Source organism: Gavia stellata, chromosome 1, assembly GCF_030936135.1.
Source record: "Gavia stellata isolate bGavSte3 chromosome 1, bGavSte3.hap2, whole genome shotgun sequence".
NCBI classification, from domain to species: domain Eukaryota; kingdom Metazoa; phylum Chordata; class Aves; order Gaviiformes; family Gaviidae; genus Gavia; species Gavia stellata.
The window spans coordinates 103203208-103220251 of NC_082594.1; the positions used below are offsets into that span (position 1 = coordinate 103203208).

Sequence of the window (17044 nt, forward strand, 5' to 3'; positions counted from 1 at the left end):
CAAAAACAGAACCAAAAAAAATTGCCAACCTCTCAGATGTGTCATTTACTTAAAAAACAAGACTGGTATGCAGAACATGGTGCCTTTTAAGAAAGTTAATCTTCACCGCTCGTAACAATACCGAATTTTTGGTAACCACTGCATTACTAATCTTGCAGTATAAAACGGCACTGGTACAGGTTCATGTGTCCTCTATTAGTCATTTTAATTCACTGCAGTCTCTCAGAAAAGCCTTCAGGTGTGTCCAATGCTGCCTCTCTGTAACGGGCTAACACAGCCCTGCACGTAGGAGTGCCATGGAACTAGTACAACTGCAAAAATCAGAGGTGACTGGATTGTTTAAACACAGCACGTTGCAATCTGGATTACTCCTTGAAGCACCTGCTTGCAGACCCATCATATGAAAGGAACAGGCCTCTATTGTGGTGAATTTCCATGTGATGAAACCTATTTTTAAATAATCATGTTTCTTCTGAGTGACATCATTAAATCATAATTTTCTTTAGGAAAAAAATGATTCCATTATTAGCTACTTTATGTAATTAACAGTAAAATCTGCTTTGACTTCCAATACTCACACTTTTTCTGAATGTTTAGATCACTTGTGTCTTTATTCAAGCTTCTATCAACTTCATCTTCTTGGCAGTGCTTGTTAGCAAGTTGACTTTGGACACAGTATCTGGAGTTTTTCCACTTGTCTAGTCATATGAACAATGCCTGTAGCAGTACCATGTACGGTATGGCACAGGCAGATGGAGCACGGACAGTCTTACCACACCGATCCTGGATGGGACCGGCTTTCATGGCACCACGCAGATTACCTGGATGAATCAAACCATTAACGCTTGTTGCTCTTCCAATCAACCTTACTGCAATACTAGATGAGAGCAGTGGAGACACATATTCATGTAGCTCTTTCAAGACATGTTTTACTGTACAGTCAGATGCCAAATGCAAATATTTCTTAACAGCACAAGCAGAGCCCTTTTCTTTCAACTTTAATATGTAGGACAACACCTTCCTCACAAGCAGACCTCTGATTTTCTACGTTGGACCACTGTAGTGTATTATGTAGTGACAGTAACATGCCTGTGGCTTTCCCTTCTTGGTAAAAGTAAAAAAGGTTAGGTCCCAGAGAACAGCAGTGCAAATCCTGGGGTGTCAGACTAACACTAGCCGCTGACAGCATCTGCTGCATTGAAGGAAATCTGTGTGGGGCTCATCTGCTGCAGCTGAGGCATCCTTGCTTCCAGCGGCTTGTCGCTCGCTGACTGCATCGTCTGGTTCCTCTTCCGCAGCATCTGTCCGATCCCCATCATGGGGAATCTGCCTCTGCTTTTAACACAGTTAGGGCTGCCCAAGGGATTGTTGGAAACCAGCTGAGTAGGGGACACTGCTTCTTCCTTTGCCGGATACGCTTTTTCTTCATACGTGAAAGAGACTTGGGTAGGGTGGACGGGGGACGCGCTCCCTGGCTGAAAAAGCGGGGACAGTGTCCTTTCACTTGAGCTTTTGTAAGGGAAATTCATTGGCGAGCCTAAAATCCTGTACTGATGAGAGGGGGAAACCTGGTCTATTTGGTCCTCTCTGTCAACCGACTCGAAGGAGTGCACGATATTCAGGATGAGAGGAGAGTCCTTTGCCCGGCCCCCGATCCGGGCCGGCTCCTGCTGCGGAGACTCCTGCCTCTTGAGGAGCCGAGGGGTTCTGGGGGGCGGCTGCTGGACTTCGAGGTACTCCAGGGAGCTGGAAGTGACGCAGCCTGTCTTGGTGGCCAGGGGTTCGTGGAAAGGGCTCACCCCACCGCTGGAGTCTGCAAAGCAATCAGAAGAGGAACCAGAAGAGCAGATTGCATTTAGTATCACTGCTTTCTCTGCCTTACGGCAGACAGCGTCCGACATCTTTATCAAATTTTAGAAGAGCATGACAAATGCACTAGCTAAAACAAATGGTCGTAGGGATATACTCAGAACTTAATTCCCTGACTCTCATTTGATACTTACATTGCTGTTTCATGGGTAATTTATCTGCCACTTCCTCAAAGGCAGGAAGAGTGCTTAAACTGAGCAAGACAAGGATATTAAATAGAAAACCACAGCTGTCTTCAGCTGTTTGTATTAATTATATCCTCTAAGGCCATGTCTGAGAAATCTCACATTTCTCCTTTCTTAGCACAACTTTGCATGATTTTAACGGGGTCTGCATACTGTATTCACTGACATACCTAGAGACACAGGGGACAACAGTGAGTTAATCCCTAATGTCTTTCCTTGCATTTTGAAAAAAAATCTGTTCTCGGTTTCACACATGTAAATACGGAGTAGCGGCACTGGCCAGATTCAGGCTGTTACAGTTGGAACAGATTTGCTGCATCGACTTCAGTGGTAATCTTCCCCCAGCAAGGACCGAATACAAATGGAACAATCTTTGCAGGATTTGACCCAGTAAAACAAAACAGCTCGTGGAGAAGATCTGCTTGGTTTCTACAGGATGCTGGTACTGGCTTATGCCAAGCTAGTTGCAAGAAAACACGTTTTGCTGCCTTTATGGAAAACTGTCCAAGGAACCTGCTTTGCTAGATTCCCCCTAATTGAAAGAATAGCGGACTGGCAGTTAATCACTGTCCATGAGTTCCCTCAGTCTCAAACCATCTAAAAGGGATATAAAATAATTTAGCTCTGCCAGCCCTCAGGTCACAGCCACAAATCTCACATGTATTTCTTCTGAAAAGGATGGTCTTGGCTGGGCTTGAGATCTGAATGGATGTACGGGATGAAATCACTCACATAGAGAGTTGTCTGGGAAAAGCAGAACAGGTTTAATCTGACTGGTTTCTTTCCAAAACTGGTCAAAATTATTTGACCACTTCATTTAAGAAGTGTCAAAACATGGTTTCCATAAGCAGAGAACTACTTCAGCTGAGATCTGAATGATTTTCAGGTTTCAGTTTAAAAAAGCAAGGAGAAAACTAAAGAGGAAAAAAAAATTAACTAGGCTTGCTTCCCCCTGTGCCTCCCTCCCAAAAGGAATGACAAATTCTGAACAAAACGAGCATTTTTTGATGTTTTTTACATTTTTAACAAAAAAGTACGTCCCATTTCTGACCAGCTCCATGCACTACTGCTACCCTGCTACCTTGCAGCAGAGGTGCCTGTGCTGCCAGACAAACACCATTTTGACTTTTTTTTCAGGTACAAAACATCAAATGATAAATTACCAAGTCACGAGAAAGAGCATAAAACCACCATAAGCCACCACTCTAAATAATCCCAACACCACAATAAACGTTTTGCATCGCCGTATTTCCCCACTCCGCTCTGTAGTGACCTCCCCTTGTTTAGTTCCCTCATTTAACAGCTGGCTACATCACCTTCCTGCCTCTCAATGTCTCCCGTCCACGTGTGCACTACTGACACCCCGTTTTCCCCGCTGACTCCCCTCTTCCTCCACTCCTCTCTTCTGCCTCCTTTTGGGAGCAGCTCTCACCCATCCCTCCCAGACTGCCTCCTACCCTGTGTGATTAATGCTCTGCTCTCCTCTGGCTGTCTTTTCCTTTCCCCGTTAATGCTTTCCCCCCTCCTTTTGCTGCCTGAAATTCGCTGGGGTTGGCAGTCCCACCTGCATTTCCTCTCGGCTGCCTATTTCCCCTTCCTCCAACCATCAGCTGCTGCTGCCCACTGCTTCTCCCAGGGATGCCACTGTTACTACCGCTCTCCTCAGGGTCAGTGCTGTCCTCAGGGTCAGCAGGGGCCCGTGCTGCCCCTTATCCCCCTCTTAGCAAAACGCGTTCGCCGGTAGGAAGAAGCGTCTCTACTGGCTTTGGTTTGTCAGTGATCTGGGGTGGGTGTTGGCGCTTTCAAAGCGCCAGTGTGAAGTGCCGATGATTTTGTACAAGTACATATAAATAGGTTAAGAAAGCTTTTTTTAAAACACTGTGGGAATTCTGTCAAATAAAAAAAGAAGTGAGAATGAGGATTCATGACTGTTGAACATCGTCATGGTTTCCTCTGGACGTTTTGTTCAATGTTTGACTACATTATCCAGTCCCCTTTCACATACCACCTCCAGAGCAGACAGCAAATGCAAGCGCACAACTATTTACAAACACACAACGCACAAGACGCTCTCACTAATACTGTGCGTGCCCATGCATGTCCATGCGCACAGGGACACACCACTGGTATTTCTCCCACTGACCTTTCTCCGGACCTCCAGCCTTGGTGACCTTCCGGTCCTTCAGCAGAGCCTTGGTGTTCTGTATCTGTGAGATAAGACAGGAAGAAGGCTGTCTATATGAAACTGGACTTTTCTCAGTTTTCTTTGGGAGCTGACGGTGAAGAATCTCCCCTTTCTTTTCTTGTTCTTTGAGTTTTTTGTCCTTTAAGTTGTAAAACAAACAAGAACAATTTGGTTTACTTACGGGAAGTTCAAATGAGCCCCAGACTTATAAGCACACCACTTACTGAAGCCAAATTAAAAACTATACATTTACAAGGAACTTATCCTGGCTACTTGAAATAACTACATCTTCCATGCCTCATTTTCCTGTGATCTGTTTGACATGATTTCATGGCTCCCATCTGCTCTGACAGTCATGCAGTGTGAAAGTTGGTTTTGGAAAATTAAAGGAAAAGGAAAGCTCTCTCTTCAGAGGCCATTTGTCCTAGACCTCGCTGGAGCAAGTAGATGCAGGTTCGTGCTCCTTCATAGCTGAAATTTGCCAACCCATTTAAAGACCAAAAAAAGGTCTTTGATTTCTCTTTATTGCACTTCCTCTGACATTTGAAAAGGTGAGCTGCAAAGCTTTAAAGAAGCTTAAACATTTGGAGTCACTTCTCTTCCGTCTGAACAAGATCTGGAGGAATACAGCCCTCGCTCTGCAACCGCGGGCTCCGATGCCACACGCGGGTTAGGCTGCAATGCTGGGGCTGCACCTGTGAAGGAGCGCAAGCTGAGTATTAAACCCAACAACCCAAACCTAGTAGTGTTTTATAGCATCTCTGCAACTGCACAAGACATGGAGGGGGAGAAAATTACTGCCCCAACCCTTAACTGAACCCTAACTCCTTTTCGTGATGGGGAAGACAGCTGAAGGTGGGACTGCAAACGCATACATCCTAAAAGATAGGTTTGATCTCCAGTGATGACGGAGGAAAAACAGAACCTGGAAGTGGGACTCCGAAGAGGAGTCCAATTTTCAAAGCACTGTTTTACAGTGAAAATTCATTGTATCTTTTTTCAACATGAATCACTAGATTCTGCAAGCTGCATAACACTCTTTACCTGTCACTGATTTCAGGGGGAGCCAAAAGTCTTCTTTCACTTCTAAAAATCAGGCATCAAATTTGTGGCCCATATCTTGCTATCCCTCAAAGACTTCAAGAATCTCTCACCTTTCTTGAACAAAGCTGTGTGGTCCGGTTTTAGATGTCAGCCTCAAAGAAATGGGGCTTTTGTTTTGGTTGCTTTGGGGTTGGTTGTTTAGAGGGGCATCTACGTGACATTCTTTGTGTGGTTGTAACTCTCATTTAAGCAACAGGAAAGTTCCTTCACCCAACTATGTGCCGAGGTCTGTATTTTGTCTGATAATTATGCACTGCCAAAGGGCTGGCTCTCTTGATTTTGTTTTGAAAGTTCATTGACATGAAGTCTATCGAAACCCTCAAATGTGAAGTAACGTGCATACATGTGAAAGAGGGAAAGAAAGATGCAGAAGACATCTTGGGTTCTCTCGGGCCACTAAACAGCTCTGGAAACATATTAATACACCTAAGAGGAAAATAACGGGACAGCACCCATTTTGATGATTCCCAGCTCAGACAGAGTCCAGCCCTCTGCACAGACTGTGTCTGGGCACCACTCGGCTCATTAACCTTTGAATTTTCAGAAGCTACAGAGTTGGAAGGAAGAGAGCTTTGGCGAATCATGAACTGGGATTTTTAGTTTTATGACATGAGTGGTTAGGTGATGTGGGAGAGCGAGAACCAGAAACCCTCTCTGAGCTCCCCAGCATCTTCACCTCAGTCTCTCTTTGAGCACGTGTTTTTTGTCCCCAGCCTTCTCTCCATCAGTCCCTTATCCTCTCCAATTTCTTTCCCTTTAGCTAGCTAAAGCTGGCTAACCCTTCCACAGAAACAAACCAATGCATTATGGAGTCGTCATCACTTTGCTTACGTAATACCTCTTTGTCCACCTGATGTCTTTCCCCTCGCTTTAGAGGCTGCAAACACCTCCGGCACCAAGCATTTATTCCTCCCTGCCCGTGCTGTCCTTGGAACAACGCAACATCTGATCGGGCCCAGGCACTATCTTGGCAAGCACAGTCACAACTGATGACGATGAAGTAATAACAACAGTAATAACAACAATAGCAACAATAATAATAATAATGCTGTGTGAATAACATCTGGTGACAATAGACTCAGTGGGAGCTGTACAGTTAATTTTGAGCCCACCACACTATTTTTCCTCTCAAGGCTCTGAAACTCTGCTGCCAAGTTCAGCAGAGACTGGGCTCTACTGAGTAACTTTTTTTAAAGGTACTTGTGAGGATGAGACCAAGTGGTAACCTAAAGGAGCTGATCAAGATTGTTAGTGGCTTTCTGCTATTTTGGATAGGTGAGGAAACAATATGCATGTCAGTTGCTGCAGCATCTGTCAGAATGCAGGACGTTTCAATGCTGCAATATTTTTAACTTAATGGTGCAAGAGCCAAGCTGCAGCTCCTCACCTGCCAAGTGCTCCCGACTTTGCCTTCACACTGCTGTAATGTTTTCCAAGCAGCAGTAATACAGCCATACTGTACAATTAAAGCCCCCCCCAAAAAGAAAATTCACATATCCAGTGTTAGCAATGAATTACTTTACCCTGGATGAACGTTGTAACTAGTCTTCTAAGTATTTTTAAAATTTACTAAGATTGTTCCTGTTAGACGATGGTTGTTGAAGGGGAAATGACCAAAATCCTAAACTCCCAAGGTGCCACATATTATTATATTTTAAAAGAAGATTTCCTTCAGGGGAGTTATAAAAGTTCGCTTTTCACTGTACTGTGCGCAACCACGTAATGGCTTGCTGTCACACAATGCAGGAGTTGTACCGGTATGTTATACTTGAATAGGTTTGGCATTACATCATCCTCTGCTATTTCCTGTCCTGACCTCGACCCGGGAACCTACTCTTAGTCCCAGCAACGGATTTGAAAGGAAGATAAAGGGTATTTGCCTTGACCATGTCTAAAATAGTGATAGGACAATGACACAAGTTCTTAAAAATTGCAAATTCCCCGAGTCTGAGCCCACTGTTTACCCTGTGGAATGCAAGTATCCCCAGCGCTGGTCCCCTGGATATGCTGCAGGGAAGACCGCTCATCACCTGAGGCGTCTCCAACAAAACAAGAGAGATGGAGAGAGAGAGGCAGACGGCTGCCTCTCTCCCTCCTCCCTGTGCTGCCCATCTACCCTGAGCACTAACATGAAATCAGCCTGCCAAACAGCCTGGTTACTTAGCGCTGACAGCAGCTCTCAGCACCCTCAGCCCTGGCGCACTGATCCCACCACACCAGGTTAGGAAACCTAATAGAGAAGAGGGGCTGGGCATGACCACTGCCCACATGCCCTGCTGCCTGCCCCAGCAACAGGCAGTGCTGCTGGCAGGCAGCCCCCGGCCGAGGCAAAGTCCTTATTGCACATCGCTGGAGTGAGGTGGAAGAGATTCAGCCGGCTGCTGAAGCTGCAGCTGACCAGCTCTCTCCCTGCTATTCCCATGGCAACGCACCTCAATGCTCTCCACGCAGTGTCTTGCATAGGGACCAGCGCCTCCCAGTTCCCCTCTGGAAATGGGGGGTGATGAGGGGACTCTATCTGCAGGTCATGAACCTGCCTGAGCTTACAAAATCCCTACCACTGAGTCCCGGTGGCACCCAGTGATCCCAGTGGCACGAGCTAGACACTACCAGGGCTCTCTTCCCATCCACATGGAGGCATTTTAGGAGAGATGTCTGCCATAGTTACAAATGGCAGTAGCCTGTCAGGGTCTGCATTCAACCACCTGTGCTGCTGTAACTGTCCTGGTACAGTAAGGGTAACACTATCCCCTTGTGTAAATACAGCTAAAGTGATATAAAACATGCTTTATACTCAGCTATGCCCATGCAGAAAGAGAATATACTGTATGATTATCACAGTGTCTGCACTGTGACTGCAGCAAGCTAACTATTTCAAGAAAGAAATGACACCCCCTCATCCTCTAAATAGCTACACTGGGATTAACTCCGAGTGCAGGAGAGGCTTTGGAGGGAGCCTTTATCCCTAAGCATGCCTACAAACAAAACTGTGGTCATACAGTGGCACTACCATCAGTTTTCAATTATCCTTATGGAAGTCAAACACCAGTTCCCTTCTAGGGGTGTGGGGATTTCAGGACCACCACCAAAGCAGACCACGCATTTTCTCTCGGCTATGCGCCAGTGCACAGGCAGGCCTTGCTACAAACTCCCCTGCACGGGGTAGGTATGCAGGAGCTGTAAGCTAACGCCTGGGTGGCAGGCAGAGCACACCCGCAGCTCTCCGTCACTGCACAGAGAAGGGACACCAGCAGCTGGCAGAAGCTCGCCCAGAGAGAATCAAGGATGCACCATGCGACACCTGCAGCGTTCACCTCCAGGTACCTGCCTGTGTTGCCAGGGGAAGGTTGCCCTGCAACAGCTTGGAGTAGGCTGCCAAAAGCGCATTTTGAAATACTGTGTTCATTGAGTCTACCCACTGCTGATGTATTTTAAGTAAGGTGGTTTTTGATTTATGTAAGAAAAGAATGGTAAGTACTTTGCCCTGGTATTTCCATCTAGCTTGCAGTTCAGCTTGTCTGGCAAGCAGTCTTTAAAAAAACACAAACCCAGCCATGATACAAACCTGCCCCTGCGATTAGATCATCAATCCGGTGCTGAAGAGTAGCTTTTGAAATAGGTACACTCTTCAGGAATACTGGTCTTTGTGTTGGTAGGTAAGACTTGCACAGCTCACATTACTCTTGTAATTTCAGTGCTTGGCAAAGAATCAGACAGGGAATAAAAATCCAGCCATGAGAAGACTCCTGCTATCTGATACGTATTCTTCTAATACAAGCTACCTTCTCTACTTGCAGGCAAAAAAGACTGGAGACCGACAGAGCAAAAGGTAACCTGGTTAAATCCTTTCTCTGGCCAAGGGCAGTCCCTCATGATGCAGTGGGCTAGTTCTGCATCACTTCTGCTAAGAAGCAAAAAATACTAACCTGGGCAGAGTTTTGTGCTAATCAGTTTCACCGTTCCTGGTAGTCAAGCCAGGGTTGGCCCAGGACACCAGGAGCACCAGGTGACCAGGGAGGGTCACCCTGGCTGTCACTGAGCTCTCTGCCCTACACCACCAAGGTCTTGAGACTCAAGGCTACATAGTTATGGTCTTCTTACAGCACCAGCAACTTGCACCCCAGAATTGAAACTACGGAGCCCCCTAAGGAAGCTTGTATTATTTTACTAAACAGAGCATTTAAAACTTTTATTTTCTTCATAAAAGCTTGAAGTCACCTTTACACTTCCACCCTAAGGAGTTGCTATTTGTTCCTTCAAAAAGAAATTGAGGGAATTATTTGTCCTGCACAGGCAAGACCACAGGTCTTTTTTTTTCTCCACGGGTCCACCCATTGCCTTAATCACAATCACCAGGGATCCTCAAATTCAGTATGCTTTCCAAGTACCTTAATGAGCTTTAATGAGCCTTACCTCATAGGAATCTTTATTTGCCTTGTATTTTTCTATCTGGTATAGTTGGTTCTTGTGGCAAATATTGTCCTGGCCTTCAGACTTCTGTGGAGAGAGAGGCACAGAAAAGTGTAGTATGTAAGACAATTAGAGAAAACTAACGTTTAATTACTGCTTAATGGACCGTATCCACACTTGGCCATCAGTGGAGTTGAATTCACTTACAGAGATGGTGAATTTCATCCATTACATTTTAAATATCATTCATGGCATCATGTAGGAGCCAACAGACCCTCAACTAGTTAACACTCCTCACCAGACCCACAGGCAGCTAAGCTATGTGGAGAGGCCAAGGGAATAGAGCGTGCAGCTTCTCTTTGTGTGTTGTGCCCATCCTAGCACTCCAGCAAGTACCACACAAAACGTGGCTAGCGAGCGCAGCTCCCCTGGATGTACAAGGAAGGGTGACATGTGGCAGCAGACTCCTGCCCCAGAGAAAGCTGCTGTGCAAACCCGTCAGCAGGATTTCTGACCCCCAAGCCAACACTCCCGGGCCAGGAAGGTCAGCAGGAGATTAGGAGACTTCATATTCATGTTATTTCTCATGCAAAAATTTCAGCTAAGTTTTCACTTAAAAGCTAAATAACATCTTAATAGCTCTTAAGCTTCCTCTTGATTTTCTGAATCAAATTACATTGTGTTATTGATATTTCAAGAGGCAGAATTATCTCAACATATGGACACAGTACGTCACAAGTCACAAGTAATGCTCTGCATGGCAACAGTTTGCTTTCTAAAGGGTAACTGCCTAGCTGGAGGGGATCTCTCATGGAAACATGGACTCCTGAGATGTAAAGTCTATCAGCAATTATCTCTGCAACCTGGGGAATTCTTATCTGAAATAATGTTATTAGTTTGTGAGGAATACTTCCCCTTCATGGTTACTGCTAGAAAATTAGGAAAAAACCCACCTCAGGTAAAGCCTTGAGATCAAATGCCGGCAAGCAGGGAAACTTTAGCACTTTTTTACCCTCCTCACCTGCTTGTCCAAAGAATTGGCTTCAAGCAGTACTTACCCTAAGGCTTGCCAAGTAGCGCTCCAGTTTCTTATTAAGTAGAAAGTAGATGGCAAGCGTGTGACTTGCTCTGTTTGAGAGCACAGTGTTGATGACATCGCTGTTCTTGTAGCCGAGCTTCTCGGTCATATGGAGCAGCACGCTTTGGCTGAGGTCTTCAAGGTGAATCCTGCACAGAGAGAATCAGAGCACGCCATTCGTACCGTCCTCCCAGGGACAGAGCATTGCCAGCCATGGGGGACGTGGCAGACCATAAAGAAGAGGCCTGAAAGGCTCAGTAACGTGGGTGTGATTCGCTGTCTTCTCTCATGAGCAGGCACAAGAAGGACAGACCATTTGGGAATCGTGGGCACCACAGGAAGCCATGATAGCTGAATGAACAGCACTCTTCCCACCAAGTCAGAGGGACCTCATGTCCTACCCTGACCTGAAATGGCACCGTGATGCTCAGGATGATGCTGTTTGTTACCCTACATCTGATCGGTGAAGACTGTCAAGATCATCCGGCTGGTTTTGAAGGAAAAAAGGTAAAATCCAGCTCAGGTAGCTATGTTTTGCTTTCTGAAATGACCCTTTTCTCGTGATCCAATACCACAGCGTTCAGCTTCACCCCTTACCTGTTGCACGATGTTCATGCACTAAGTAGCTAGAGAATTTCACCCTGGAGAAAAGGGATGTACAGGTAGGGTTATTACAGCAGCTCTCAAAATGGTAAAACTACTGCTATACTCATGTCAGTTAAAAGCACAAGTACAACACATGTTTATGCATGGGCTGTCTTGTAAAGTCTGTAACAGACTCAGCCAAGGCGAGAAATGGAGTATAGCAGCCTTGTGGAAATGGCAAAGCATCTTCTCAGTCTAAGTCTAAAACCAGATTTTCCAAAGAACTCTGCTCCTATTTAGACGTCTAAATGCGCTGGCCAGCTTCCCAGATGCGCCCGTCAACTCCCATCCATCTCCAAAGAAACGCTGGGTTTTGTTTGGTTTCTCAAGGATATTCCTTGCTCCTAATATCAAGCCTAATACTTGGATAAGTCAACTTAAGGGAGCTTGGGTTGTGGGGTTTTTTTACAGCCTGCCTTCCCCCTTCAAAAGGATCATTCTCCACTCTTCCCACTCCTGCCCTGCTGTCCCCCTGTCTTGTGCACCGGTGATGTGAGGAATGCCCGGACAGCAGTCTGGGTCTGACATAGAGGACTTAGACAAGATATAAAACACAGTCTGGAAAATCTCAAATAACTCTTTTCCTTTATTCGGCGTGCTTATTAACATTCGTTCTGCAGCTAAGGAATGCTTGGGGTTGGGTTATTTTAAGTTCAAAAGCAAAACTTATCTTGGCCATTGCACATTAAAGCATCTGGACAGCAAAAGAAATTCAAGCAACTTTGGGAAATTTTTGCTTGCCTTCAGGGAATTTCTTTAATAAAAGCAAGCTTATAAAAAGCCTGAGAGAATATTCTCCTGGAAATGCAGTTTCTGCCATTCTTCCACCTTATATCCATGTTCTCCCCTTTCCGACCATGTTCCTGTCTTGAGAACAACGGGTGTTACCCCCAAAATGGTGGAAGAGCACTGCAAGAACATAACAAGGCTTCTTGCTTGTGTTATAAAAAGTATGATTATGAGAGGAAGTGATTCCTTGCAAATTCAGTGGTGGATTTTTCATAACTATTTCAACACATCTTACCCACATCTGCACACTAACAAAAACTTGGAGAAACTTTGTCGAAGCTGACTCTAGTGGTACTTTCTGAGGCAAACTCAAAAGGAGTCTAGCCATGTCTTTAAATATTACAAACTTTGCAGAGTATTTACCCTGTAAGGCTCCAGTATGACAAATTCTAGGTAGGTCAAGCTTGGGGCATACACTAATTATACTAAAGAAATACTATCCAAAAATGAAGTGAAAGAACAAATATGTATGACTTTTATCCTTTACAGCTTCACATAAAACCTGGGTGTGGATAGAAGGAGTATCTACTTTTCTCTTGTTTTCAGACCAAATGATGAGAAAAGCAGTGCAATGAGAAAGAAAGAAAAAAAGTAACTTTTTTTTCCAATAGCAAAGCATAGCATTCCACATTGATGTTCCCTTTAAAAGTGCTTATAATAGGAAAGGATTATTATCATCACCATATATGCTTATATGCATGAGCAAACATATGCCCTCTCTACAGTTGGGCGCTGCTTTTTCTTCTGTTCTTCCATTTGATTTGCTTGCCTTTAGGAGGGAATTATTAATGGGCACTCCATAAATAAAGAGCATTACACAGCTATTCTAATAGAGGCCAGCCTCTTTTGTAAGTCACCTACCTAACTGCACCAGTGAGCAGACTTTAGAAGGGATGCTTCCGCCACAACCTGACTAAAGCCTGACAACTGCAAGCTAAGAAGTCAAAAATAGAGGCATGAAAATGTACCTACAAATAAAAAAGAATTGTGAAAGCACATTCAAGCCATATTTCTTTCTTTTTTCCTCTTTTCTGCACATAAGACGCACATGGCAAAAGAATTAAATTACCCATACAGCTCTCAGTTACACTTACATTCACTTAACAGATGCCACGTTTAGTAGATTGATTAGACTCATTATGACAGTGATTTCATTAGCTTAATGACTCATTCAGTTTACACTTGTTTTCCCTTTCTTTACCATACAATGTTCATATGTACCATACTTCAGTACAGTCCAATGCACCATGGAAACTCACATTTCCTTTGGTTGGACAGCATACTATGCAAATTAACTCAACTGCCCTTAAATTTGGGGCAGTAACGTCGAGATACTGCGTCTGCCTGTTCTCATTCTTATTCCTTGAGAAACAATTGTTCGAAGGGGACATCTTTATATTCTGTCCACGTAGGTCTGGGGATTTCAGGCAGCTGGCCTCACATTTGCCCTTCCCGTTTCAGTGGATGGCTCTAGTGATGCCTCCAGGCATCTAAGCTGCTCAACGTCTATCCAACCATATTTTGAGAGCAGGAGACCTGTTATTTTCCTCAAGTCAAAGAAAGGCATAGTCACAGGGATTCTCCACAATGCAGTACTTGAAAGTTAACATGCTCCCTCTGGAAGGGAAATGCCTGCTGCTAAATTAGGGCACCTCCATTGCCTGTCAATGCAGAAGGAAAAGGGAGGTGATTGAGGTAGGAGCCAGAACTGTGCAGGCTGCGACCCATAAGCCAGCCAACAGCAACGTCAAAGGGCAAGGTATCCAAAAACTCCTAAAGGCTGTCCCGAGATTCAGGGCTCAGACTGATTTCCCGTGCCCAGGTCTCAGCATGATCAAGCAGTGGCAGCACTCGTCACCTGCTTCAGCAGTAAGAAGGGTGCTGCAGGTGCCTCTCAGCCCCACAGCGGTTGGACCCAGGGCTCTGAAACATACCCTGTTCATCTGGCTAGTGGGGAAGCAGAGGGGAAGATGGGTGGGAGGCACTCTTACCAGCAAAGCTGTGACCTGGGCTGAATGCTGAAGGCTGGCTGTACGCATGGCTTGAACATGCCTATGGGACCGAGTCCTTCAGGGCACTGACACAAAGAGATGGCCTGGCTGGTGAACACCAAATCATTTTTGGGTGGAGGACAGTGGTTCAGATGTTCAGACTCCAGGCATATGCTACATCTGGTATCTGGCTACTGAGTAAACTGTAGAGGGGAAGTTAGGATTTTCACTTAGGGACTCTCCTCTTAGCAAGTTCTGAGAGAAATTTTGGGGAACTATCAAATTTTAAGCACCAAAATTAGGCTTTAAGTTGCTGTCATTGCCTCAGTGTTACTTAGGACCTTGGCCTGCAAGCTAGTAACTCCTACAGTGAATCCTCTGCAGGTACTAGATTGTGTATGAGACACAGCTGGAGGGCTTTGATGCAGGAAGGAGGTTTTATCTGATCAAATGTAGACATATATTTCTAAGTGAGTTGCCTGAGGCTCCATTTACTGTCACTGAAGAGGAACTCCAATCTCCTGGGCACAAAGTCATCCTATTGCAGAATCAAAAAGAAGTCAGATGAATCATTCTGTAAAAAGTGGCCTTATTTCTCTCCATTGACGGTAACAAGAGCCCAGGCTGGCTGGCTCGTGTTGACTCTACACTGCAGATGTTTAAAGTCAAGCAAGAATATTTCTAACGACAGTGGACCACAAGTATCTTTCTTTCTTTTTCTTTTTCCCTAGATGGATGTTTGACTGGCCATGAAATTTGTTCTCTGTTTGCATTTAGTCATGCATTCAGCATTGCACAGGTATTCAAGATCCACAACCAACAAAGCAAGATCATTTAACTCTGACCTTTCTCACCACGGTTTGCGTATCTACCTAATCCACAGAACCTCACGTATGTATCACAAACAGGCATAGCCTTCACTGGAAAAGTAGCTTGGCTTTTACTGACAAACAAGGAGAAGATCAGAACTGATCACTCATACCCATTCCGAGGTCTGGAGTCAATTAATCATATGATCTGCACCCAAGACCACCCTGCAAATAATGCATCAGATGCCAGCTTCTAATTCAAGGTATTGTTTTTGACCATTTTAAGCAACACGTATTAAATGGCCAGTCCTAACAACTTTTAGGACAGAGTCACAAAAGCAATCCCAGAAAATGCAGTGGGATGCTGTCACACAAGGAATGAAACTGCAACATCAGAGTCATTTACATTTTAATGTATCTACATCCTGGCAGGCTTTCTCCACGCTTTCGCACAGTACCTGTTTGGATATGTGACATTAGGCGGTGCTCTCCCAGGGTAATTCTCATTAAGCCATCGATTTGCAAGCGCCTGCTGGATGTTTGGTCTCTTTGCAGGATCTGGCTCTAGTAGAGATCGTAGAAAGTTTATGGCCGCTGCAAAGAAATCAGGAAAAACAACAGCTGTGTCATATGCTTTATGACTTAACACAGTAGTTGAGTTACTACAGGTGTGTAGCCTGACCAAGAGTATACTAAAAAGGAATGCTTTCCTTATGGTATGCTCTAACGTCCTTGAGAAAAAGGAAAACCTGATAAGGGATTAGTAAGTAAAATAAACAATGATTTATAGTCACAATGATTTATAGAGTCATAAAGCAGAGAAGAAAAAATGCCTTTTGTTTCAGAGCTTGTTTGAAGTTTCTGAGCAGGTTAGCCAAAACTTAGTCTTTGTATGAGGACAAGAGGCTGGAGTCAGGTCAGAGGCATATCACTCAATCTGTGTTTAAAATAGAAGGAGACGGACTGGAGGTGAGTGGAGGAGAGGGATGCAAAGCTGGGAGGGAAGACACGGAGAATTGGGCTTCCTTTGACATTATAAGGACAAATTCTCTCCTGGCTTCCATCCAACCTACAACCAGTTGCAAAAGGTTTTAGCTAAATTAAAACAGCACAGTAAAATTAATAGGCTTCATTCTGTTTTCAGATACTGAACCTTCAGTGTTCAGTGACATTCAGCCATCCCTTGGGAGTTTCTTGCAAAAACCCTCAAAAGCACTTTTCGGATATTTTTAAGTCACGTGTTTCTTATATGGTTAGGAGCAATGAAATCAAGTGATTTGCACAAAGACTCACAAGAAGTGCATATCTGAGCTGAAAATAAACTCTGTTTTAACTAGGTCTGGTCTTTATTCCTTAAATTATCATGTTTATTATTATATTATTCAGTTTATCGGCTACAAGATAGTAAAGAGATAACTAAATCCTCTACAATTCCCTGCATGAAATTCTGGGAAAGCCAAGATAGGAATGATTTTGTAGAGGAGATAGTCAAGTGAGACGATGCCAAATGAGTCCCAAATGAAGTCAACGGCAAGCAAGAGGCAGAAGTGATGGCTGCGGCACAGTTTTCTCCAGGTCAGATGGACAGGACCTTGGGGGCTTTTTTCCACCTCCTCCCACAGCAGAACTGTGGTTCCCCTCCTATGCTCTCCTGAGCATGTCGTGTCTACTCGTCTCCCTACTACAGCAGATACCTCGTGCAGTGGCAGCACAGGACCACTGTGGCACAGGATGGTGTCCTCTGGGATGTGTCTTCTGGGTAAGCAGCAGTACAGCCTTGCCAACACAGCTGCTTCAGCTCACTGCGGGCAAACCAAACCCCTTAAAGGCTTGCATTACAAAGCAAATCAAACTGGATGTGCTAACACCTCAGTGCTAGAAAACTGCAAAATTATGAGCCAGTCCTCCCATTCAGCTTTACAGGCATTTGTTTGGTCTCACCACCACAGCAAGCTCACTCAGCACCACACCATCCCCTA

The 17044-nt window shown here is 44.8% G+C and overlaps 1 protein-coding gene across 1 annotated transcript in view; it reads right to left on the minus strand.

The window, feature by feature from the left end:
• Window positions 1–1019: 1019 nt before the first annotated feature.
• Window positions 1020–17044, minus strand: part of HUNK (hormonally up-regulated Neu-associated kinase) — a 58454-nt gene continuing 42429 nt past the window's right edge. Inside the window, exons 6-11 of the mRNA XM_059819679.1 lie at window positions 15524–15659; window positions 10812–10980; window positions 9757–9840; window positions 4834–4934; window positions 4198–4415; window positions 1020–1813 (exon numbers count right to left, since the gene is read on the minus strand). Coding sequence (XP_059675662.1) covers window positions 1173–1813; window positions 4198–4415; window positions 4834–4934; window positions 9757–9840; window positions 10812–10980; window positions 15524–15659 — 1349 coding nt within the window. The 3' untranslated portion in view covers window positions 1020–1172. The remainder of the gene's footprint in view (window positions 1814–4197; window positions 4416–4833; window positions 4935–9756; window positions 9841–10811; window positions 10981–15523; window positions 15660–17044) is intronic.